Source organism: Phoxinus phoxinus (assembly GCF_949152265.1).
Source record: "Phoxinus phoxinus genome assembly, chromosome: 11".
NCBI lineage: Eukaryota > Metazoa > Chordata > Actinopteri > Cypriniformes > Leuciscidae > Phoxinus > Phoxinus phoxinus.
The window spans coordinates 23,175,704-23,203,549 of NC_136886.1; the positions used below are offsets into that span (position 1 = coordinate 23,175,704).

At 37.1% G+C, this 27,846-nt stretch overlaps 1 protein-coding gene across 7 annotated transcripts in view; it reads left to right on the top strand.

The window, feature by feature from the left end:
* The window catches only part of LOC307007292 (centrosomal protein of 95 kDa-like), a 276,695-nt gene that overhangs the window by 121,694 nt on the left and 127,155 nt on the right, over positions 1-27,846 (top strand). For 6 of the 7 annotated variants that reach the window (XM_079629107.1, XM_079629108.1, XM_079629109.1 and 3 more), the window contains 4 exons: positions 16,194-16,396; positions 16,919-16,976; positions 17,292-17,359; positions 17,691-17,794. The exons of the other annotated variant lie outside the window; for it this stretch is intronic. In XM_079629107.1, coding sequence (XP_079485233.1) covers positions 16,194-16,396; positions 16,919-16,976; positions 17,292-17,359; positions 17,691-17,794 — 433 coding nt within the window. The remainder of the gene's footprint in view (positions 1-16,193; positions 16,397-16,918; positions 16,977-17,291; positions 17,360-17,690; positions 17,795-27,846) is intronic. 7 annotated transcript variants of the gene reach the window in all.

Sequence of the window (27,846 nt, forward strand, 5' to 3'; positions counted from 1 at the left end):
TGATAACAAGATTTTTATCAAGATCGACCAAAGAAAAGGTATGGAAATGTGCGAAGAATTCGGAATTCCTCAAAATAAAGAAGTTAAAATTCGGCGAAGACTTGACCACAAAAGACAAAGAGACACGCACTAAACTGTGGCCACAGATTGAAGAGGCACGGAAGCAAGGGAAGCGAGCCTTCTTCGTCGGAGCCAAAGCCATCATTGAGGGTAAAGAAATAAGAATGTAATGATCGCTCTGATGTGATCTAAAAGTTAAGTGTACTTTTGTTGAGAAGTTCAGTTGTATTCTGTAATATACATCTAGTGATGTGCTGTTATATTGTTTGACAGTTAAAAGGTCAGATTTATAATCCCAAGTTTGTTTGCTCTAATCAGTATTCAAAGGGTGAAGAAAATCATTTTCCTTCTTTGTTACTAAAAACTCAGGTTTTTTGTTGTTGTTGAGTTAACTTGTTCTACTTTTCAATTTGTCTTTGTCATTTTATTCACTTAATGTGAGGGGTATACGAGAACAGATTAAGAGGAAAGCTGTATTTTTATTTTGTAAAACTTTCAAGGCGGATTTCTATTTTCTACAAGAAACACATGCCTTAGATTCAGATTTTAAGTTCTGGAAAAATCAGTGGGGAGACAATATCTGGATGGCTTATGGAAACAGTAAATCTGCTGGCGTTGCCATATTAAAGGGCTCCTTTCAGGGAAAAATCCTTAAAAATGTTGTTCATGATTCAGGAAGATGGGTTATTTTAGTTATTGAATTTATGGAGAATATTTTCATTATGGGTAATATATATGGTCATAATAATAGTCATAGAAACACACACCTTTTTGCAGAATTTGATGAACAAATAAATGTCTTATTGAATTCCTTCATCAATGCTAAATTAATTTTAGGGGGTGACTGGAATTGCATAAGTGACCCCATAAAAGACTGTCAACCTCAAAGATCCTTAAGAGGCAATTATGGAGAGTTTAAAAATCTATGCATGCATTTAAACTGTTGCGACATATGGAGATTGAAAAATCCACAGCAAATCCAGTTCACTTGGAATAACAAAGATCTATCTAAGAGATCCAGGATTGACTTTTGGCTTATTTCAAATGAGTTACTAGACAGTGTGGAAGAAACCAAAATAGAGCCCTCAGTATTTTCTGATCATAATATGATTACTCTAGTACTATGTATAAGGGATAAATCAATACAATTTAAACCAAATTATTGGAAATTAAATAATACACTTTTGAGTGATAAAATCTTCAAAGAAAAAGCCAAAAAAATCATAAATGAAAATTTTATAGAAGCAAAAAAAGACAAAGTGTATGGCAAACATTGGGAATATACAAAATTTCAGATACGAAATATGGCCATCAAAAGGGCAAAAGAATTATCTAAGGAAAAAAGAATGAGACAAGATAGAATACTTAAGGGAATAATTTCTATCTATGAAAAGAATGAGCAATCACAAGCTGACATCAATTTGTTGTTTGAATTACAAGCTGAATTGGACAATATCTATCAAAATTTGGCACAGGGAGCTTTTATTCGTTCTAGGCGAAAATGGTTAGAGCATGGTGAAAAGAATACGAAATATTTTCATAATTTAGAAAAAAGGAATGTTAGTGTTAACAGTATATATAAACTTAAAATCAATGATCAGATCTCTGAAGACCCCCCCCCAAATTTCTAATTGTGTGGAAGAATTTTATAAAAAACTATATTCCGAACACAACAGTGGTCAGAGCTCATATTTCCTCTCTTCCATAAAAAGTGTGGCTCAAGGTATTGATGAATCTCAGAAGGACATTTGTGATCAAGACATATCCCTAGAAGAACTAAAAAAAAACATTAGTAAGTTAAAAGATAATAAATCCCCAGGAAATGATGGCCTAACAGGTGAATTTTATAAAGCATTTCAAGATTACATTTCTGAATTCTTATTGTTAGTTTTTAAGGAGGCTATAGAAACCTGTAGGCTTCCCCCAACTATGTGTCAAGGCTTAATTACACTGTTACCTAAACCCAATAAGGATTGTTTGCTTCTTGACAATTGGAGGCCTATAACCTTAATTAATAATGATGCAAAATTGTTGGCTCATATTTTTGCGCAAAGATTAAAGTTGTGCTTAGATACTATAATAGATGATAGTCAGTCTGGCTTTATGCAAGGACGGCATATTAGTAACAATATTCGATTAATCTTAGATTTAATTGATTATAAGGATTACATAACCGATAACAGTTACATTCTATTTATAGATATATACAAAGCCTTTGATACTGTGAAGCATGATTTTTTATTTGAAGTATTGGATTTTTTTGGTTTTGGCCAATATTTTAAAAGGGCAATACAAACTTTATATAGTGACTGCAATAGTTCGGTTAAACTTCCATGGGGATCTACTCGTAGATTTAGCATCTCCCGGGGCATAAAACAAGGAGATCCGGCGGCTCCGTTCCTATTTCTTCTGGTAATGCAAACAATGGCTCTCTATATACATAATGACTCTTTTCAAGGCATCAAAATTTTGGAAAAAGAAATTAAATGCTGTCAGCTAGCTGATGATACAGCTATTTTTTTAAAAGACATATCACAGGTTAAAAAAGTTATAGAGTGTCTTAATATATTTTCTAAAGCTTCAGGTTTATATTTAAATGTTAAAAAATGTACTCTCTTTCCTCTTAAAGACAATGATATATCTTTAACCGAATTTGAAGGTATTCCAGTTAGAGAGGAAGTTACATATCTGGGTATCAATATCTGTAAAAATCAATCAGACAGAGTGCAATCCAATTTCCAACCCCTTATGGTGAAAACGAAAAAGAGATTTGATATGTGGCTCATGAGGGATTTATCACTCAAAGGTAGAGTTCTTTTATCCAAAACGGAGGGGCTTTCTCGTTTAGTCTATCCTGCAAAAGTGTTAGATGTACCAAAATCTTTTACTAAAAAAATTGATTCAACTTTATTCAACTTTATATGGAAAAACAAGTCACACTATTTAAATAAAAATATTTTATGTAATTCTTATAATCAAGGAGGTTTGAATGTGCTTGATTTTGGTACTTCTAATACAATTTTCAAGTTGAACTGGATTAAACATTATATTAAGCATACTGATAAACTATGGTATATAATTCCTAATCTTATTTTTGGAAAAGTTGGTGGTATAGAGTTCCTTTTAAAATGTGACTTTGAGGTTAACAAGCTCCCTATTCAGCTATCCAATTTTCATAGACAGGCTCTTTTATGTTGGCTTCTTATATACAAACATAACTTTTCCCCCCACAAACAGTTAATTTGGAATAATAAAATGGTTAAATATAAGAATAAATCAATCTTCTACGACAATTGGGTAAAAAATGATATTCTAAAGGTCTCACAACTGATAAATAACGAAGGCTACTTATTTACATATACTGAATTTTTAAATACATTTGGGATCCCAGTATCTCCACGAGAATATAGCATTGTTTTTGATGCAATACCAGTAGGTTTTTTGAGACTTTTGAGAGGCAGTAGTGAACCTCATAAGCAATCAATGTTTACAAAACAGGTTTTGTTAAACGGTGTTGATATTAAAGATAGTAAATGTAATAACAAATTCTTCAGATGCCTGATTCATTGCCCTGCAACACCTCGAAATAAATATTTTTGGAATGAACATTTTGAAAATATTAATTGGAGATTGATTTGGACTTATAATAACAAATACTGTATTAATAATAAAGTTTATGAAATATAGCCTACTTTAAAATTATACATAAAATTTATCCAACAAACCAGCTCCTAAAAAGATATAGAAATGATCTTTCTGAATCCTGTGTATTTTGTAAAAAGGATACTGAAACTATTTTACATCTTTTCTTTGAATGTATGTATGTAAAATTCTTTTGGATTGATGTGGAATATTTATTTAATATGTTAAGTGGAATTAAAATTATCATAGAGAAAAGGGATGTTTTTTTTTATTATGACAAAAAAGATATGGATAAGAGTCACGTTTTTATGTTGAATCTTATCTTATTACTTGGTAAGTTTTACATACATAAATGTAAATGGTCTGATAGGATACCCAACATCTACCATTTTAAGGCCGACATGAAGATCTACTTTGAAACACTGCAAGGACTTTCAAACCGCAAAGCAACCAGAACTATGGACATCTACAAAGAATTAAATTCCTCTTACTTGCTTTAATTATACACGTATACCTCCTTTCTTTTATGTTTTCTTTTTTTTTTTCTTTTCTTTAATATGTAAATCGAATGTTCTGTAATATCTTTGAGATGATTATGATTTTAATGTTCCTTACATCTTATGATGCTTTGGAATCATTAAGAACATTATATGTGAAATATTTGTATCTACTGTTTTTTTTTCATGTATAATTTTGAAAATAATAATAATAATTAAAAAAAAAAAAAAAAAAAAAAAAAATGAAGCCTATGTTTGGGGCGTTTTGCGGATTTTTCTGTCCGCGTCCGATAGGCATAAATATATATATTTTTTCATACTAATTACACATGTACGTTTGTTTGTGTGGAAATTATTCGGAAATGTCAACAGATGAGCGCAGCAGCGCACAGAGCAACAAGGCTCTTAACACCGGCGCGCATGCACGCTCTCGTTGTCACGGCTACATAAACAAATTTCTGCACACAGGAAGACAGATGTTATGGTAATATTTTACATGTATTTTAATCACAAAAACGAACGTTGCATCAAGTGAAAGCATCAGGCACATTGGCTACCTACATAATAAGATAAAATGTTCAATGCCGCGCTGATGTGGGCTCGGGTCGAACTATTTCAAACACACAGCGCGACTGAGAACATTCACTGAAGCATTGAGCAACAGTTCGACTGCAATGTGAAGTTTATGCAACAATACTAACTAATATAATTCAGAATTATTTCTTACCTTAAAATCTTTCTTGTCTTCAAATCGCGTTCTTCTTCTTCGGTAAATCCAATAATCTCACAGCATGTCTTCCAAACTCGACGACTGCAGGACTGATGAATTTTGGCGGCGCTTTGTTGTTGATGTAATGGGCGCGGTCGCGCGACGCGTGGACGATTTGCATCTCTATATGTTTTGCGCGTGTGGGTGTGGTAACATTAAAACTAATGAGGAAGGATTAGAGAACTTGGATATCTTGTTGGTTTTATACAAATTACTTAAACAGAGAATATTTGTTTTCGTTTTGAATCAGATCATTTAAAACTACACACTTAAAAACCGTATTTACATTACAGCCCTTAATCCCGTAATTGTGGACAAATGTGGGCACAGAGGTCTCACGTGTGATCCAATTTTTTATGTATTATAAATTATATATCACTGTGTTCGATAAAATTTATACTATCCATTTATGGTGTTTTTTTTTATTTTGGGGGTATTTTTGAATTTATTTACCCCTAAAAGTACCACATTTTCTATGTAAATTATGCTTATTTTTATGTTATATTTTATATTTTTTTAACTACATTAAAAATATCATTCCACTAAGTTCTGAGAGTTAAAACCTAAAGATGAAGTGTCTTTGCTGGCATCTGGTGTCTTATGTTGGTATTAAATTAAGAAAAACAGCAATAATATCAATAGCCACTAGATGGATAATAGTACTCAATGGGTGCATATGGGCTGAACTCTATGTACCACTGTATCAAATGAATTTGACCTCTTAAGTTTTTAACTATCACAAGTTAAAATTGTTATTTTAAAACAATATATCTGTGTTAGGTGAGACTATACAAAGTTGTCATAATATGCTGAATAAACATTTTGTTTTGAAGTAGAAACAAACCTTGCAGTAGCACTTTGATCTGACTCTGAAGTGTGCCTGCATGTGTGTGTGTGTGTGAGAGAGAGAGAGGGTGATGAGCCAGGTGGTTGATTGGATCATTCCATTGGTTGTCATCATTGATTGGATAATTTTTGTATGCGTGAGAGTTTTTATTTAAAAAAAAAAAAAAAAAAAAAAGCCCAGCTCTGTCATAGGCTCATTGAATGCATTGTTTGTGTGTGTGTGTGTGTGTGTGTGTGTGTGGGAGAGAGGGTGATGAGCCAGGTGGTTTATTGGATCATTCCATTGGTTGTCATCATTGATTGGATAATTTTTGTATGTGTGAGTGAGTTTTTATAAAAAAAATAAAAAAAAAGCCCAGCTCTGTCATAGGCTCATTGAATGCATTGTTTGTGTTTGTGTGTGTGTGTGTGTATGAGTGAGAGTTTTTGCCATGTTGAGAATGTTGTACAGGATCAGCCCCTCATTTGTGTGTATGTTAGATATACATTGTATTGGATTTATTGATTTTTTTTTTTACAAAAGTACAACAAGAATACTCTGAATTTCAGTTTTTCCCATTCATTCCTATGGGTGCCCATTTTTGTCCACAAATACAAAATTAAGGAGTTTTTTTTTTCACCCACTTAACATTGTAGAATCGAGTAATTTTTTTTGTGTGTTTTTTCAGGTGGCAAACTTAGGAAAAGTAGCCAAGTCTTGTACCGGTCAGATCAAGGGAAGTATTTTTAAACAATAAATCAAAATTATTTTGCCCACATTTGTCCACAATACGGTTTTAGGGTTAAATGTTTATAAATATATAGAGCTCACAAATGTGTGACAAGTATTCGCTGAGTTTTGTTTATGTTTAGAGATGTGCTCAAGAAAAAAAAAGTTCACGAGACGGAGAGACAGAAAGCACACCCTGTTTAATTTCTTTATTTTACAAAAGCACAACGTTTTGTTTTGATTGTAAGTGGACACATACAAAAGTAGACATCTCACAGATTATTTTTTCATATTTATTAAGTCTGTATGACCATATATGACGGAGTATTTTAAGTTTATTTAGCTGCTGTGTAAAAAAAATCGCGCAAATCACGCCGGCGTGATTGCCGACCCCAGGGGGTTAAGGGCCTGAGTGTGCTCGTTGTGCCACGGCGTTGGACTATGTTCTTTAATCTTCTTTAAGCGCAGCGGAGCAACTGTGTCTAAAGTGCTGGAAAAGAGAGAGTTAAAAGTTTCTGTTGCAATATCAAGTTCTTCTAAGCTATCCGGGATGCTGAGATGATGAAACTGATTAGGAAGATTATTGATAAAGCAATCTTTAGTGACAGAAGTGATCGGTCTAACATATTTATAACACGGAGTCGGCTTTGCAGCCTTGGCTAAATGTAATTTACACGAGACTAGATAGTGATCTGAGATGTCATCGCTCTGCTGCAGTATTTCAACGGCATCAACATCTATTCCATGTGATAGTATTAGATCTAGAGTATGATTACGACAATGAGTAGGTCCTGACACGTGTTGTCTAACTCCAATTGAGTTTATAATGTCTTTAAATGCCAATCCCAATGCATCTTTTTCATTATCTATGTGTATATTAAAGTCACCAACAATTAGTACTTTATCTGCAGCCAATAATAATTCTGATAGAAAGTCCGCAAATTCTTTGATAAAGTCTGTATGGTGCCCTGGTGGCCTGTATACAGTAGCCAGCAGAATTTTCAAACGTGATTTATCGTTTACACTAGATATTTTTACATTAAGCACCAACACTTCAAAATAATTATATTTACAACTAGATTTCTTAGTGGTTTTGAAAATATTACTATAAATTACAGCAACACCTCTTCCTTTGCGTTTCAGACGAGGTTCATATTTATAACCGTAATCTTGTGGGGTTGACTCATTTAAAGCAATGTAATCGTTTGGTTTTAGCCAGGTTTCTGTTAAACACAGCACATCTAGGTTATAATCTGTAATCATATCATTAACTATTAGCGCTTTTGAAGTAAGAGATCGAATATTCAGCAACCCAAGCTTTATCATTTGCTCATCCGTATTATATCTGTTTTTTATTTGTTGAACATCAATTACATTTTTAACCTTAGATGGGTTTGAACGTTTTTTGGATTTCCAAGTTCGGGGAACAGACACAGTCTCTATATGATGATATCTAGGTGAAAGAGTCTCTATGTGATGGGATTTATCTGACCTTGGTGACGTGAGGCCGCTAGCAGACGGTCGGTTAAGCCAGTCTGTCTGCTTCCTGACCTGAGCCCCAGATTGTCATGTTTTATCTCTAAGACTATGAGCCAAATTACTAGAGAGAAGAGCAGCACCATCCCAGGAGGGATAAATACCATCTCTTTTCAACAGGTCAGGTTTGCCCCAAAAACTTTTCCAATTGTCTATGAATTCTATATTATTCTGCGGACACCACCCAGACAGCCAGCCATTGAGTGAACACAATCTACTAACTATCTCATCACTCCTGCGAACAGAAAGGGGGCCAGAGCAGATTACGACGTGAATAATAATCTTAGAGAATTTACGTTTAGCATTAGCCAGCACTTTTAAATTTGCTTTGATGTCAGGCGCTCTGGCTCCCGGCAAACATGTGACTATGGTGGCTGGTGTCTCTATTTTCACGTTCCGTGTAATAGAATCGCCAATAACTAGGGCACAATCAGAATAATTCTCAGTGGGTGTTTCACTGAGCGGGGCAAATCGATTTGTTATCGGAACGGAAAAGTGGTTTTTTGATCCTCGACTAGAGCGATCTCTCACTGTTACCCATCTGCCCTGCTGCACGGGCTCTACTTCAGCCGGAACCGACTCATGTAAAGAATTTACTAGGCTAGGCGCATCCAAAATAGTATCTAAAGCTCTAGCACTCTTCTTACTATTCTCGATTAAAGTTTGGATGCGTGTCTCTAGTTCTGAAATCTTCTCCGTCAGCCTGACTGTCTCCTTGCATTTATCACATATAAATCCTATATTGCCGACAGAGAAGGCTATGGTAAACATGTGACATGAAGTGCAGGTGACAATAACAGGAGAAGACATTACTCACCGTGTTTGATGACTGATTCTTACTCACCTAGGCTTTTATGAACTCAAAGGCGCGGGCGTGCGAGAGAAAAATAAATAACTGAGCGCACGGGTGGTGCATTAAAAGGCTAGCGAGTTAGCGTGTTGTGCTGACAATAACGGAAGCTAGCAATGTCAGGTTAATCTGAGATATTGGGTAAGCTGTACTTAGTAGTATAAACAACTAGAAACGATAATAAATGATGGTTCAAAACAGAAAGAAATACGAAGCTAATACGAGGCTAAGATGCAGCAAACAAACTCACAGCAGCAGCAGTCACAGCGAGGCAGACAGGAGCAATCGATCAAGGAATTCAGTTGCATTCAGTTTTACTGCAGAGCACTGAGTGCATGTATAAGGCCAATGCAATAGATGTAGAAATAGATATGTGTAGAATAGATAGAATTCGAAATAGATAGAAATAGAAATAGATATGTGTTGATTTCTTCAACGCAATGGCCAATCAGAAGCATTTAAGATAGAATCCTCTCACCGCTCAAAACTGACTTTTTGTTCAGTGCTAAATTCTGCATGCTGGAAAATCCCCTGATTATAAAATATATTATGAAAGATTCATTATGCAGTCAGCTTCATTAATAATAACACATGTATGAGATCGTGATGAACTGATGTCAGCTTTTTAGGAAATATTAAAGATGAACTGAACTGGAATTTGAGTAAAGGTGATATAACAGATATATTTTATTTATTCTCATTGGTACAATTATAAAAATGGCAGAATTTGTTAAGAGGGATAAAATGGTACATTGAAAATGTTGTTGTTGCACGGGCGCCGCCATATTGGATTTCAACATTTGACTACATCACTGGCATGGTATAGCTACTCCGTTCACTGGTGAGGGTTGACTGAAACTCCTACGCGCAGCTAACTTTTTTGCCCCCCCCCCCCCCCCCCCCAACTTTATTTATTTAGGTTTTAACACGTTGTGTGCAGCTAACTTGACAAGCAATCCCATTGGATGGAATTTGTCCAATCAAATTTCCATCTTAAAAATACATTTAGTCATTTAGCAGACACTTTTATCCAAAGCGACTTACAACTGAGGACTACAGCAAGCGAGTCATTGTGAAGAGGCAAAAATAACGCAAGAAGTGCTCAAAATAATAAGTTCAGGCATTGCTCAGAGTAGCATAAGCCAAACAAGGGAGGATTAAAGGAAGAGTTTTTATTTTATTTTTTTATGTCAAGTGCTCACGGAAGATCTATATCAAATATATAAAAAATATATCAAATTTCCATTTATCTGCCTCGTTTCTAAAACGCACAGGACCTCAAGCATGTTTTTGTATTTTCTCTAAATGCACACGACATATATAAGCAGTTTCTATTTCCTAAAATGCATAATGTGCGTGGATACAATAAATGAGAGTGCATGACAGTGACAGGCTACAGCCCTCCAACCTCCCACCACAATTCCCTCTTATAACACCGTGAACCACTATTGCTCCATTCATAATTGACTATGTACATTGCAAATACAATCTAATGCATATTTTAGACAAAATGTTGTATTGTATGCAATATTTTGAGACAAAATTAATTGGTACATAATAATATTAAATCAAGTGATCAAAGTGCTCATTGCTGCTGCGATCAGTGGCGTGGATACAGTGTCTCGCGCACACGCCGCAGTCTTCACTCGGACGCGCATAGACTCTATTCGTTCCGGTGAAATTAGAAAACATAATGCACACAAATGTGTCCCTGCTTGATATACAACCACTGATGAACATATTCGGTTTTGATGAAAGAAAAAAAGGAAAAAAAAACTATAGGACTGCGGATTTGATCTCAAAACCTCTGACACGCTTGGCGAAAGTTCTACCACTGGACCATTACGGCACATGTTAAATTAGGCGGATCTGTGTATTTACTCACGCGAAAGTTCTCGGCACTGACAACATATATTAGATCTCATTTAACAACAAATTAAACCCCATGTACTATTTAGAATGATTGCTGGACATCGCCATGTTATTATACATATATCTGATTTAGCATTGTATTAGCAACCCCTGTCCCACCCACTTTTTAAAACAAAGTTACGCCACTGATTAGTTCGTAATTGTGTAGTCATACTACTGGCCTGTCCCTCACAGGCACAAATGCGTAACCCATGCCATTAAAATTACTAATTTTCCTGTGTATTCGCTCTGTGCAACTAGTGAATATACAGGACCGCAGGTCCTTCCATGCCAGTGACGTCATCGAAATTGCTAGCGTTCTTATACTAACAAACGCAGTTTTTGTGTAGCTTAAAAAAAGCTATATTGATATTTGTAATATTTTTTTTAGTGTAATTTACTTTTAACTGTCATAAACAACAAGTTATCAACGTTGATTATTTTCAGTTTAGTTCATCTTTAAGGGAGTGCATTTGCGTGCATTCGCGCGCATTCAGTCATGGAAAACCATGCACGCAGCCTGCTTGCTTTTATGTTAAATTAACAGTGGTTTGTGAATGTTAATGCTTTAGCAAATCATTTATCAGGAGCATTTATGCTGATGTTTATGGTGGCGACACGTAGGCTAACACAAAGTTAAGTTACACCTTAACTAACACATTTTCTGCGGGAAACCCTACACAGCAGCATAAAGAAAATATACCCGGGAGGCTGAATAGGCTTAATTAACATAAGCCAGCGAGTCCAACAAGTTACCGGTAAGCAAGTTCACCAAGCTCCCCTGCTCTCATTCCACAACACTGAATTCTTCCTCAGTATCGCTTCTGAACAACTCCGTTATCTAGAGCGCCCTCTTGCGGCTGTAGACGGTAATGTTTTCTCTTGGTTCATCTCCAGTCAGTATAAATTAATTTTGATATATTAGTTGCACCTGACTATAAGTCGCAGGACCAGCAAACCTATGAAAAAAAGTGTGACTTATAGTCCGGAAAATACGGTAGTATCTGACCAATGTCGACTAGTAATCTGTACCAGTCACTTTTTACCAATTAGTTCAACCAATCAGTTTGAAACTACTTGATCTGCAATTAGTTTAGCAAAACGAGGGTTCAATGCCTACATGAAATCAGGTTTTCTAGTACTCGTACCATGGAAATGGCTTCAGCCGCCCTGGTTCACTCAGTCATATAATTTACACCACACAAAATAAAATAATTTTACTGTCTCTTACCCGAGATGCTTTTACTGCCACCGGGTTCTTCCTGATCTCAGTCGAGTCACTCCTGGCCCTGATAGCAGTTTGGCTCTTCTCTCTCAATATTCGAGGTAAGATCAAAGCCTGGTGCTTTGAAATGATCAGTCTACAACCCACTGTCTCAGGACCAGGAGAGACTTCTACGAGATCCGACTTCTGACACCAATTGTTGTGGCAAAAACAATAATTAAACAAACAGCGTCACAGCATAAGAGACATCAAGATTCAAATTGTATTTCAAAAGAAATGTATTCTCCTCCATGAGGCCTGTTCACAAAAATACCACAGCAGCTACCCTGTGATAGGAATAGACCTAACACATAGCTTCAACAACAGCCTTCTTATAGTCTGCCCCAAGGTCCCTTCTCCTGTAATTTTCCACTTACTCCAGTATGACTCAAGCTGGTTTAGACAATGGCCCTTCTACCCCCCCTGGGCTTTACTGTCTGCACACCGTGAGGTCAAAGGTAATTTTTTTATGGCTAAATAACGCCTCTGTCTTTCCTGAATACAAAGGTTTCCCAGCCTAAAGTGTTAAATGTTTCCCAGCAGATATACTGAACCATTTGTTTTGCTGTGTGCCTTGAAAAAAACATACCGGTACATATATTCCAGTAGAGAAGCAAATGCTTAATACCACACAATGTCTAAGGAAGTTAAAGTCAACTCACTACTCCTTGGTATCAGCTCGACCTACATAAAAAGACTCCAACTGGTCCAGAACGCAGCCGCCCGACTCATCACTCGCTCCAAATATTGGCACCACATCACTCCAGTACTAAAATAACTACACTGGCTTCCCATTTCCCACCGGATCACATACAAAACCCTGGTCCTTACCTACAAAGCCATCCACCACCTGGCCCCCTCATACCTCACTGACCTCCTCTCCCCCTACCAACCGTCACGGTCCCTCAGATCCACCTCAGCCGGTCTCCTCCGCATCCACAAATCTAAGCTCCGCAGTTTTGGGGACAGAGCCTTTTCCAGGGCAGCTCCCAGGCTCTGGAACTCCCTCCCCCATGAGATCCGCACCTCTGAGTCCCTCACCATCTTCCAGTCCCGCCTCAAGACCCATCTCTTCACCTCCGCCTCTCCGTAGCCCTTTTTTTTTATTTTATTTTTTATAAACTGTAAAGCGACTTTGAGTTCGAGAAAAGCGCTATACAAATTCAATTTATTATTATTATTATTATTAATGAAAGAAAGTAAAATATAAATTTTTCCACAACACTCTTCAGAACTCCTCACGCTAGTCAGACGCCTTTCCACAGCTGACATGCCATTCTTCCCACTATCCGCATCTGAAAATAAACACTTTTAATTCGACCAAGTGCTTCCAAATCTCATTCTTAATAATACGCTTCAGAGATTGCCTCACCACAGGAATGCGATAGTGTTCAGCTATCTGCAACAAGTTGTCTTTTCTACATCGCTCAAAAACGAAAATAAGGAATATAAGGAATAATTTACAATATATACAACTGAAGAGTAAGTGAATCAACAAACAGTCTGATGGAGAGGAAGGAGCAAAAGAATGGTGCTTAAATCAAAAAACAAAATATAACAAAACCCTTCTAACTGAAGTTAAAGGACATAAACTAACTAACAACAAAAGATGCAAAAAGAAACCTCTTCAGCGTACAAGACGCCATAACTAAACTATACTAACTAACACAAACAAAACATACAACCTTAGCACCACTTCTAGCCTAGTGTGTCTAATACATTAATAGAATCTACATGCAAATGTAGGTCGCGACCTTCTTACCTGTCTCACAACCTCTCACGCCAGTTTACACATTGTTGAATGATGACTGAGATGACAATTAGCGAGAGCAGTGGTCACAGATAAATAACATTGCACATCAAGCGCACAAACAAACACGCAAGAGCACAAACAAAGAGAACTGATCCGACTACCAGATCATAAAAGCAGCGAACACGAACAACAGACAAAACGGACATCGATCAGTCTCTCAGACTGGTCTCTCGAACGAGAAAACCGTCTTCACAGAGCGTGCAATCTCCCAACCCAGAGTCTGTCTCTCTGACGATGACTGTCGCCATTCATAAGTGGCTCGGTAACAGGCGATTGGTGGCGCGATCCCAGACGTCAGCATCTCACGATGGCTCCATTTCTGAAAATGTTCAGGGCCGCAAACTACATGTGTACCAAGTTCATGCTTTTATGAAGAAGTGAACATAATTTTTTCACATATCACCTGGACTATAAAGCCTATTCGAACAGGACTAGTTTTCATGGAGGACGTTAGAGAAATTTGTGTTTCACAGGCCTAGTTGGAGATTATAAAGCTGTCCGAATTTTCTATGTCTGTTTTTCTCACTCCTCTGAGAAATCTAATCCAGTCTGAATGTGAATATCTGTTAGTTGTTGGGTGTAATAGAACAGCTTAACATGCTTTTAATGTTCACAAACATTATTGTTCTCATACTGTACATTATTGCGGTACCTGGGGTGGCAGTAGCTCAGTGGTTTATGTAGGTTGTCTACAAACCGGAAGGTTGGTGGTTCTATCCCCGGTTCCACCTGACCAAGTGTCGAGGTGTCTATGAGCAAGACACCTAACCCTAACTGCTCCCGACGAACTGGATGGCGCCTTGCATGGCTGACACTGCTGTCGGTGTATGAATGTGCAACATGCAAAGCGCTTTGGTGGCCATTGGGTCTGTGAAAGCGCTATATGCAGTCCATTTACCTGCAGTATTTCCGTTTTGCCTTAAATGCTGGGTGTGCCTCATCAGCTAATATATTTAAATAACGTTTAGCTTTTTTCAAAACATCTAATGATGTCATGATGCGTATTGAGTTAGCTTGCGTGACTACTGTACTGGGGACCTGACTGAGCTGACCAGCTCTGATTTCTACAAAGCCCACCTTCCAAAAAGCCCAGAGTGATCTGATTGGCCAGCTGAGCCAGTGACTTCCGACTGATTACTATATCAGTTGGAGCCCAAGATTCATCCAAACACACAGCGCCTCCACAAAATGGCAACAACCGAACTTTTTAGACAGGTTTGGTGCAGTGTTCTCTATTAGATATTATAATTCTCTTTTGTAGGAGACTTAGGCTGTGTGTCCACCAAAGTGTTTTTAGCCAGCTGAAAATGCTAGACACTCTGCTGAAAACGCCGAGCTATGTGCGCTTGAGAGCGTTTTGGCAGCGCAGTTTTTTTTTTTCCAGTTGAGACGCTTCTTTGCTATGATACAGAATACCCGTTGGTCGGTGTGGTATTAACAGTGACGCCCCGTCCCGCCCCTCCTCCAGTGTGATTGGTCGGTTGGGTAAAAAGTGACAGTGATGAGCGCGGCCAAAGTTGAACATTCTTCAACTCTCGGCGACCTGTAAAAAATGGCGAACGCTCCGCGTGAAAAAGACGCTCAGTGCCTCGTTTCAAAAATGTGGCGCTCCCATTGAAAACTATTTTTTTTTTAACACGCCAGCCGCATTAAAAAACGCTTTGGTGGACACACGGCCTTAGAGATTTGTAACTTTACAATCTTATACATGCGCACACGCAGATGCATTACACACTAAAGGAAAAGGAAAACATTAAAAACCATATCACCCCTTTAAAAAAAAAAATCCCTTTTATTTTTAGATCCCTTTTAATCTTTACACCAGAAATACAAACTTTGTTCTCCAACCTCCAGGCTATCACATGATTGTCGCTTTCTGCTGAGATGCAAGTGTCTCAAAAATGCATTGCTGCTTCACCTCTGGAGCAGTGTGAATGCTGTCTTGGCACTGAGCATGGGCAATGATAAAAGTATTTACTGCATATGCACTGCAAACGGATTGTGTGTAAAACAGGTGTTTTGAAAACAATAGAGCTTAATCCTTAGAAAAACAATCAGGTCCTTGACGCTTTTAATGCTTTAGTGCTAATAATATTTAGCAAAACAATATAGTTTATTGCGAAGAGTACAGTTATGAAGAATACTTCTTTACTGTACACTACTGACAATCACATCATATTTCTATAGAGGAGAGAAATCCGCTACCATTAACATTCTCATTTCTCTTGAATTCATATTTCAGCCTTTTTCCAAAAACTGATGTTGAGCTAACACTATATAACCTTTTCAAATGTAGTGTTGCCTGCTGTCCTTCCTCAAATGGAAACCTTAGAGAATCCGGTGAGCACGCAGACCACACTCTTGAGAGAATCTCTCTGGCCCACCATTCCTCTCCAGCCTCCCTACCAGACCACGACCCAGAGACCCCCTTCCTCCACTGACATGGTCCTGTTTTCTGAAGACCAGACCATACAGCAACCAGAAAACTCATGTCACAAGGTTAACATTTTTAATTCAGCACTTGATTTCATGCAGAACTACTGCATCATAATGTATTCATCATAGTAAATGACAGTGAGCAAAAGCTAGATGATTGATAATTGTTGATTATCCACTTTAAATTGAAGAATTCTTGTTGGTGTATTGGCAGGTGTTTGTACTCAGTGAATTAAGCATGTTTACATGCACACTAATAAGCTGATAACTCTCAAAACTCAGCTTATTTAATTAACCCATTGTCCTGGTTTACATGCAAATCAGTAAAAAGCGGCAAAGCAAGGAAACCTGGGTTATTCCTGGTAGTGATGTAAAAACGTAATCATTTGTGTATCTGAATCTAATTATTATGTTTGTTATGTGAGTTGTATGCATTTGAGAGGCACAATAATACAGTTCGGAAACGGTTCCATTTTGCAAGTAGAATGCAGTTAAATGTGTGAACTTTTCTGCTAATATTTCCAGTTCTCATGAAGCTCATCTCTGGCCCCATCTCTTATTCTACTTTTCATCTTTGTCTTGCAGATTGGTCACTCATCTGAATGGGTTCAGATCAATGGAGAGTTGAACACTGCTGTTTCCTGTAATTCCCTTGGGTTACCTTACATTTCTTTGTCAGACATTACTGAAAGATTTATGCCACATTCTCTGCAAACTGCTATGTGGGCAGATGACATTACATGTTACAAAAGTTTTCTGACATGCATGTAGAGTGACATGCAGTAATTAGTCTAAAAGTTTTAAATGGCATTTCATCACAAGTTCTTGTGTAATCCTCAAGTTTTTTATGAATTATTTTATGAGTTATTATTAATCCATCCTTAATTTTTTTTAATCCAGTGCTTTCCCCTGTTGTTAATTAAAAAAATGGAAATGCTAATTTTGTGTTTTTCTGTAGTGGAGACAGAGAAATTTGAATTCTGTCAGAGGGTAGTCCATTCAGAAGAATCTGAGGATCAGGGAAAGGTGGGCTACTCACTTTACTCTTTGCTTGAGTATTAAAACAGCATTGTCCTCCTGAAACAATGTAATATAAACATATCAGAGACGTTTCTGCTCATGTTAGTACTGCTTGTTGAGGTCATAATTTTTTATTCTCAACACTTCTCTCTTCATTTGGCATGTTGGCCTTTAAAATATATGTCAATCAATTCCAGGTTTAATTGATTTAGAGGTTGATTCTTTTAATATCATCTTACCTTGATGGAGTGGAATTTATCCAGAAAAGCTGTCTTCTAATTTATTTGTGAATTATGCAACCAGATTTATCGATGTGTTGTCTGTTCTTTGGGAACAGGTGGACACAAGACCGATCCTGTTCTGCACCCAGCCAGGCAGGCACATAGAGGTGGAGAAAAAAGAAATTTGGGTGATGCATACAGACGAGAGCCAATGTGCTGGGTAAGAAATGTAATCACATTAAAATAAATTGGTGAGAGGAAACAAAGAAGACCCCTGGGCTGAGGAGGTCTTAAGGGTAGCCATAAAGTTCCTTTTGTTCCTCTTGTCTAAACAAGTGGGTGACAGGAGATAGCTTTGAAAAGAACACTATAAGACTGCCAGCCAACTCTTCCTCGGCGTCTTTACTCATCCTGCAGCTCGACTGTGTAATTGACTAAGTCCTATTCTTGCAAGAATAAATACTTTTAAAACACAGTTTGAATCAGAGTGTCTCTTACGCAGTGATAATTGTTTAATATAATTTTTGCCACAACGACGTTTATAATGTTAGTATGATTTTTACATTGAAAATTGTCATAATTTAGAAATAAAAGGCATTTTTTCTACCCTGATTTTAGCCCTCTGATTTGAACGTTCGATTTGAAGTGGCGTATCTGCTGTCAGAATTCAGTATTTGCCCACTGCTTTGATTGGCTATCATCTTTGCATAAGAAATAAGTATTACATGTGGAGAGAGAGTCTCTAAAATTTTAGCACATTTTTTACTATTACAGCTCATAAGGTTAAAGCAACACCAAGTAGTTTTTCAACCTTAATAATATATTTCCAAGACCCTTGTGATGGTACATCGACTTACAATAGGTTGAATGACACGTCTGCCATAGCCTGACAGAGTCTGTATCGCTTTTACTGGCACTACGGACCTTCGGGGTTTGGGTAGTAACCCGAGCACAAAAAGAACTACAATATTCAACTGCTTTACAGCATACCTCACTTCCCCCACTTCCTCAAATTCGGACGTGAGAGCCCAAATAGCGTTTGTTTGCCGGCTGGTATAGCGTCTGTATGTTGTTGTCACGGCCGAAGCAACAACTTAACCGAAGGAGGCAAAGGTTTTGTCGGAGGAGACTTGGAAGAAAAAAAGGGAGAGTGTGATAAAATCAAAGGCCGGACGAGGATCAATATTGGTCCAGTGTTCGCTCGCTGGCGTGAGCAGTGAGCTAAAGGGGAATGAGGGGTGCCCGACCGATGCTGACTTGGCCGGACTAGTAATAGCTACATGATTAGACGGACAAAATCATCTTTTAGGATAACTATCCTAATAACTGCAGGCTGATAGTCATGTTTGTTTATTTATTTATTTTTCTGGTGAAAGTGTCTTGCCTCAGGCTATAATGCAAATCGATTTTTCAAATTTGCAGATTTATCTATGGTTGCTTGATATTATAATATTGACGATATATGGCTATTACCTACCACACAAACTTTGAATTTAATTAGCATATCCATTATGTAAAACAGTAGCCAATAGGCTACTATAATGACGCTGGCTTGTAAACGTGAGCTACGCGATCTTTTGGCGTTTGAAAAAAAATAAAACCCATGAAATTATATTCATATGACATGCTGACATATATGCCACTGTACCTGGGATGAAGAAGTTTCACACGCAACGCAGGCAGTCTGCCCAAGTCAAGTCATCTTCATTTATATAGCGCTTTTAACAATGTAGATTGTTTCAAATCTGCTTTACAGAGATAAACGTATAATTTAAAGTAACAGATTGTTTTGGCTTTATAGCGGTTCTTGAATAATGTTATTTTCCAGCTAAAGTTAGTTTCGATTGATTCACTTCCGTCGAAAGGATAATTTGTTATTAAATTAGGGGCCGCTAAGACGACACCGTTCTCTCTACACAGACTTTAAACACGAACCTGTGAGAAACACTGATGGCGCTCACGTGCGCATCAAGAATAAATTCTATAGTTATGTGCGTTTGAATATATGTGCGCATGTTTGTAATTCTCTACAAACCAAGCCTTAAACTACTTGTCGTGCCTATAAATTTGATACAGAATTTTATTTTATTTTATCACTATGGGGGAGATACGCGAAATTTCCAGAATGCTTTATCTGTAGAGTGGTAAAGGGATCCTCCATAGGGAGAGGCTAGTTGGCACTTCAGCACTGCTTTGGCATCGGGTCCAGGTGAAGGTCCTTCGTCAGATCTGGATACGGCCCGGATCCGGCAGGCTGCGGGAAAACCTTGGGATAAACAAAGACACTAAAATTAGCGTAGATGCCATTCTTCTTATGATGTAGCGAGTACATCAGGATTTAAGGGAAGTGTTCCCAGTTCCGGCTGACCTAATCTATGCAGCCTAAGATTGAGTTATAAAAGCCTATAATGCATTATGTGAATGCTAGGTCAAAGAGATGTGTCTTTAATCTAGCTTTGAACTGACAGAGTGTGTCTGCTTCCCGGACAATGGTAGGAAGACTGTTCCAAAGTTTTGGTGCTAAATAGGAAAAGGATCTACCGCCAGCAGTCGATTTTGATATTCTAGGTATTATTATTTACTGGCCGGAATTTTGAGATCGCAATAGACGCGAAGGACTATAATGCGTTAAGAGCTCGCTCAAGTACTGCGGAGCTAAACCATTTAGTGCTTTGTAAGTAATCAGCAATATTTTAAAATTTATACGATGTTTAATAGGCAGCCAATGCAGTGTTGACAGAACGGGGCTAATATGGTCATACTTCCTGGTTCTAGTAAGAACTCGAGCTGCTGCGTTTTGAACTAGCTGTAGTTTGTTTATTAAGCGTGGAGGGCAACCACCCAGTAGAGCATTACAATAATCTAGCCATGAGGTCATGATTTTTATTTTTATGTTTCTTGTGTGTCTTTGTATGAAATGATGTGATGTAATTTTGCTGCCTATCTTGGCCAGGTCTCCCTTGCAGAAGAGATTTTTAATCTCAATGGGCTTTTCCTGGTTAAATAAAGGATAAAAAAAAAACATTAAAAAAATATGGCGTAATTTAGATCTATTTTTAAGATGGAAAAATGCCGTTTTACAGATACTAGACACGTGACTTTCAAATGAAAGATTGGCGTCAAAGAGCACACCCAGGTTCCTAACCGACGACGAAGACTTAACAGAGCAGCCATCAAGTGTTAGACAGTACTCTAGGTTATTTCGTGTGGAAGTTTTTTGTCCAATAATTAGAATCTCTGTTTTTTCTGAATTTAGTAGTAGGACATTACTAGTCATCCAATTTGTTATATCAGCTATGCATTCCGTTAATTTTGTGAATTGGTAGGTTTTGTTTGGTTATGAAGAAATATACAGCTGAGTATCGTCGGCATAACAGTGAAAGCTAATTCCATGTTTCCTAAGGATATCTCCTAATGGTAGCATGTACAGAGTGAACATCAGCGGTCCTAGTACTGAGCCTTGTGGTACGCCATACTGAACTTGTGATCAATAAGACATCTCTTCATTTACTGCTACAAACTGATAACGGTCAGATAAGTACGATTTAAACCATGCTAGTGCAAGAGACGTGAGAACTCCTTCTGCAGAGTTCGGGGGGTATCGGCTTGTCAACAAATGCACGTATATCCCCTGGTGTAACCATGACAGATTTTGCGACAGTAGTAGAAGACAATCCTGTTTCCTAACTGTAGGGGGACCCCGAGAAGTGTTGATTATAGCATTATATTTATATCTATAGCATTATATTTGAATTGTGGCATGAAAGGTTGCATTGTTGAGCATTGTAGCTGATCACAGACATGTTGAGCGCGTGAATGCAGTGATCTCATCATTGAAACTCTTAGGGCTGGACCCGAATATTCGTTCAGTGGGTTGGTATTCGATTTGAAAATTTGACATTCGAATAATTAGTTTTTTGTTTTTTTGCACACCTGGCATCCCCCTCAAAATGTTTTACACTATAAAATCTGGTGAAATATAATACTTAACATATAACTTCGTTATAGCTACTTAATACATATATATGCTTCTTCTTGGACTACTAAAGTGTTCCTACAACGGGAGTATTCTCTGGCTAGAGCGCAGAACAGCGGAGTTTGTATGGACAGAAGTGCATGCCTGAGCTTGTATTTTGGGTTAAGCTGCGTTGCTTTGACATTGTTGAAAATAATAATTTATTTTATTTTATTTAAACTGTTAATTGAAATGTGTGATGATGTTATTGAAATTGTTATTGTTATTGCTACCGTGTTCTTTATTTAGGCTATTACAATTTTTAGGGGTGACCCCGAATAGTCGATACATCGATAGGAGGAGCCTGATTCGACTATCAATCTCACGGTCGAATATTCGCAGTGGTGTTATTAAACGAGCTCATGTCATTTTGGCTATAATATGAAGGTGCTCAATGTAAGAGTTCACATAGAACTACCGGTTTTCTGTTAATATACAGGCTATTATGAAAAAGCTGTCAATAAAAATGTGCAAAGAAAGAAGCGTTTAATAAATATTTTTAACATGCGTGCAGCGTGAATAAATCCAAACTCCCCGTGACAGATTTCAGTTTCACTTTCGATCCGTGACCAACAGAGGAGCGTTTTGGCGGCAGGGATTTACATCTTTAAAAATGTCTGGGATAAGAAAATCGAAAGTGTGGATGCACACCGTCAGATAGGATATTCTACAAGCCTGGATTTAGCATCAGGAAAACCAGAATATGAACGCGACGCATTCCTCCTATAAAATGCCACAAAGCGTTTTCTTTAATGGGTTTCAATGGGAGGAACATGCTTAACCGTAGCCTATAATAAAACGTGTTGCATTCATATTATAGGCTCATCTGCTTTTCGCTATATAGTATGCTTTATTAATAATGCATATGATATTTTAATATAACAGTTTTAGGACATTACAGCCGTTAAACGATTTTCACGTTAAGCGTTTTAGAATGCATTTAATCCGCGCACACAATTTGAAAAGACTCAAACAGACACAGACTGACAGAAATACTGGCTTTTTTTCGCCATCAGGAAGGGTACAAGTGATTTCATAACATTTCAGCCAGTTCTAAATTGATTTTTGGATGCTCTGAACATGTTTAGCTAAAAAGACTGCCACTTCAGTTTAGCGTTTATAGTCTTTTATGCAGTTAAAAAGACAAATTTGACATTTCTGGCCATAATTTCGTTATTTTAATAATTTCTTTATTTTTATTGTATTAATTGATCACTCGGGGTTGTCTAATTTAACTATTTGTGGCTTGTGTTTTGAATATTTTGTTCCCCTGCACTTAAGGCATTTTGCACACATTTGTTCTGCATATATTGTGACTTGATTCTGACTTATTTCGTTTTTTATTTTTATTTATTAGAAATGTATTTTGTGTACTAATTTAATTCTGTAAATTAATTGTTGATTATCATCAGTAGGCTACATCGATGTTGCGCTGTAGGCCTGCTTAGAGCGTGCTCGCACAGGCAATTTAGCCGATTTAATTTGATTTGCATGTGAAATGCAAATCCTATCTGCAGTGTGGCCTTTCTGCAGTTATTTATGTTCTTTCTATGTTTTATTGATCTGAAATGTTTTTTATATATATACATTTTCTTGTAGGCTATAAAATATTTTTGGATGATGTTCTGTACATCGCAGCTTTAAAATGTTAAAGCCCCGCCCCCTCCTCAACACCACAAACGTGATTCGACTATTAGTCGACTATAGGCAAGATTTGACGATTCTGATTCGACTATGAAAATCCTTAGTCGGGGACACCCCTAAATTCGTTCATTTATTTTTCGTTTTTCTTTAAATTTCGTTTTTCTTTATGTTAATTTAGTTTTTCTTTATTTAAATTTCGTTTTTATTTATTTTAATCTACCCTACTTTGTCAGTGAGAAGATATTATAAGACTACCTAAGTTAAAAGACCTGTGTGTGTGTTTTATATCACTAGTGCAGTGTCCGTTCTCGGAGCATATAAGCTCTACTCGCGTGAGGCGCGCCACTTCCCTCTCGCGCTGTTCTGTAGTTTATTAAAAGTTTATTAATTCTGAACGTGTCGTGTCTCGCCTGTCTATCTATATTGCACCAAATACGACACTGCACTCCCTTGTGAAGTCATTTGGATGAACGCTTCTTGGCATAAAATACAAACGGACAGACAGACATGTAGAGATTCCTGCCTTTATTACAGATAAGAATATGTTCAGCCCCCTCTCTCCGAAACTTTGAATATTCGATGTTCATTACTACCGAAGCTTCGAAGCTCAAAAATGGTATACTGACCAGCCCTAGAAACTCGATACTCTAACGAATGCTTTCATCATAACTAACAGTGCAAACCATGGTGCAAACACGATTCATTGATTAAAACGGGAGTTTTTAAAACTGTCCAGAACTGTCACTGATAAACTTGCACTGTTTGATTGACCGCTCCAGCGATTGTAGTCAAGTCATCTTAATTTATATAGCGCTTTTAACAATGTAGATTGTTTCAAAGCTGCTTTACAGAGATAAACGTATAATTTAAGGTAACAGATTGTTTTGGCTTTATAGCGGTTCTTGAATAATGTTATTTTCCAGCTAAAGTTAGTTTTGATTGATTCACTTCTGTCGAAAGGATAATTTGTTATTAAATTAGGGGCCGCTAAGACGACACTGTTCTCTCTACACAGACTTTAAATGCAAACCTGTGAGAAACGCTGATGACGCTCACGTGCGCATCAAGAATTAATGCTATAGTTATGTGTGTTTGAATATATGTGCACAGGTTTGTAATTCTCTACAAACCAAGCCTTAAACTACTTGTCCTGCCTATAAATTTGATACAGAATTTTATTTTATTTTATCACTACGGGGTAGATACGTGAATTTTCCACAACGCTTTATCTGTAGAGTGGTAAAGCGATCATCCATAGGGAGAGGCTAGTTGGCACTTCAGCACTGCGTTGAATTTGTAAAGTGAGCGTTCGTTGATCACTTACTATGTATAATTTAATCACAGTTTAAATAAGATTATTTACATCCTTCTAAGAAAAACAATGTGAAGTGGACCATTTAGTCACTGGTTTGAATTCTGACAAACTGCTATAAATTATTTTGAGATGACAGAAAGTCCGACTGTACATGAATCATTATATATCAAAAATGACTGATCACGGATCAGGCATTAGAATTTACAGTTGCTTACATGTTGTGGCATTACTGTCGAGTCCATATCATAGAAGTCTGTTTGCAAAACCTGCACCTGAGTTGCGACTGATTTACCAAAGAATCCACAGTTAAATGTACCGAACAAATAAATAATGCTCAACTGAGACATTCCCATACCAGTAGTTGAAAATAATGCAAAGTGCCCGTGCAAAATCAGTGTTACAATTACACAGCAAAATATCAGTGACATTTTTATTTGTGCATGGTAGAAAGCAAATACTGATACTGTACGTACACACCGCCGCCGACTTGAAAGAAGCAAAGAAGACTCTTTGACTCTTCCAAAGATAACGACTGCAAAGAAGCTCTGGCCGCCCTGTCAAGGACGCTTGTCAAAAAGTATGGGGAAGCTTGTTTGGCCGCTCTTACGTAGCAGTATTTTATGTTCGATCGTGGGAGAAGAGAAGTGTCACAACATGAAATGTGAACAGAAAAAACAAGCAATACATTGAAGGTATTAAAAAGTCCTAATCCCGATTTTGAGTCCAAAAAGTATGCATGAATATATTTATTTTCCTCCCCATTACTAATAAAAAACAACGGCGTAGTCGGTCAGTGAGATCAGATCGCCGCATACAGGTGATGTCACGTATTTTGCGAAATGCGTGGTTTGGTGATGTAAAAAAAAAAAAAAGGTGATGTGCCGTCGTCCTCTACATGGCACAAACTACAACTGTTTATTAAGTTAAAGGTTTGTTGCTGATTTGAACTTGAACTGGCGATGAGGTCTTAAAATATTTTGAGAAGGTCTTCAAAAAGTCTTAAAAAGGTATTGAAATTAACTTCAGGATTCCTGCATATACCCTGAATTGGTATCATTAGTGTTTAAAAAAAAAGAAAGAAAAAAAAGGATATATGTGTATATATTATGAATAAGGCAGATGTTTGTGAGTTTTCAATGAATAAATAAGTCAGCTCATAGCTCTGTTGTATAAAGAGCTATATATTCTGTCCTGTTGCCAAGTTAAATGTTTTCTGGCCAGCCGAACATTATGAGAGTGAGAATTTAAGGAAATCTCTATATCTCAGCCTCCTCGTCGGGGATTGACAGGGTTCCCGCGGGGTCTTAAAAAGCCTTAAAAGCATTGAATTTATTAATTTGGAAATAATACCTTAAAAAGTCTTGAATTTTGATGTCTGGGTCTTAAAAATTGTGCTGTATGTAACTTCTCCATATTGTATTTTTCACAGACAATTTAATTTATTGTTGAGTTCTGATTTTCGATGTTTATTGTTCAGGGGTCTCTCAGTTCCCCATATTCCCAGCATGGAATAAGTAGCTAGCTAATGTTAAAAAACAACTTAACATTGTTCGGCAAACTTTCTTGTGGCCAACTGAAATGTTTTTATTTTTCACACCTGCTTGGCTTATCATCTTTTACCCATTCCACATTTGAAAAATAAATGAACACAAGTTCAAGGATTTTGTTTTTCTTCGATGGTAGGGACGTGAAATAGGTATTATTTTTTTACATAAATGGTCTTAAAAAGGTCTTAAAAAGACTTGAATTTAACTTGAAGAAACCTGTAGGAACCCTGGCACACGGCACACTGAGGAGTTGAGATCGTGGTATAAACCGGTTTCTATTTTATGTGTATATCCCCAAAACTTCTATTATAGTAATGTTATGGGTATTAAATATCATGGTATGACAGTGCCTCGGGTTAAAGAGACGCTTACTAGGGCTGTAAACGATTAATCGCGATTAATTGAATCCAAAATAAAAGTTTGTGTTTACATAATAAATGTGTGTGTATTGTGTATAATTATTTTGTATATATAAATACACACACATGCATGTATATATTTAAGAATTTTTTTTTATTTATATATAAAATGGTTATATTTATATATAATATAAATCATATAAAAATATATATGCAGTATATAAATGCAAATATTTCTCAAATATATACATGCATGTGTGTGTATTTATATATACAAAATAATTATACATAATACACACACATATATTATGTAAACACAAATCTCTCTCCTGAGTTGTTACCCCATCATTACCCCGACGTTATCCAGCAGTCATCATAAATAATAGATACATATTATTAGGCAGCATTGGTGGGTAAACTATATAAGGACATGGATGAATGTGAGGATGTCAGCACTGACGCTATTCGAGAATTGCGTCGCGCAACAGACAAATTATACCGGAGAGGGACGGTTTCGAGAAACCTCCTCTCTGAGGAGGGTCGCAGTGCTGCCAGTTCGGTTGTTTCCTGCTGGTGGCCACGGAGTGATATATATTAGGCCGGGAGCCAGGTCCACTACTCAGGATGTTTTTTGCTACCTTTTTTTCACTATTATTTCCTATTATCTTATACCTTGGGCCATCACAAGTTAATAATAACCACCCCCAACTCGGCCCCGTTTGGTCTCAGGGGCCAAAAAGCTCCCTTTTTGGGAAAAGCTTTTGACGGAATTATGTAATTATGAATATTAAGGTACTGCAGCTGCATAAATGGTCATATAACCCTACAATTTTGCATGGTGTATCCTGACACATAGAGGAAAGTAGCAGAAAAAGATTCTGGGGATTTCTGCCTTTTTGCTGTCAAATATCGCCCTCAACATACCCCAAAAGACCAAAAAATGTCTGTCCGCCTGACAAATTGTCATCAAAAGTGATCATTTTCAAGTTTATAAGCTTCAATTTAAGACCAAGATGACCTTTCTGTCTAGTGGATTACACCTGGTATAACCAAAGTTCTCCCCTGTACCCCAAATCGGAGAAAACAGAACTTTCAAGCATTACCATTCCAGATATGGGATTAACCTCTTATATTGGCATCAGCCATTACATATTTAAAACAGTAATAGGTTGGCTTATTGTATCTATATAAAAATATACTAGGTATGTGACACTGAATATTTTACCACCGGTTAATAAATGTGTGATCGCCAACTTAAAAACGAAAGTAAAATATGTTTGAAAATGGTGCGGAGCAGAGCAGGCATTATCAATGAATTCCTATGGAAGTAGGAATGAACTAAAAAAACGTTGACTCTGGTCTGCTCGTTCCTCTCCGTGGACACGCACCGTT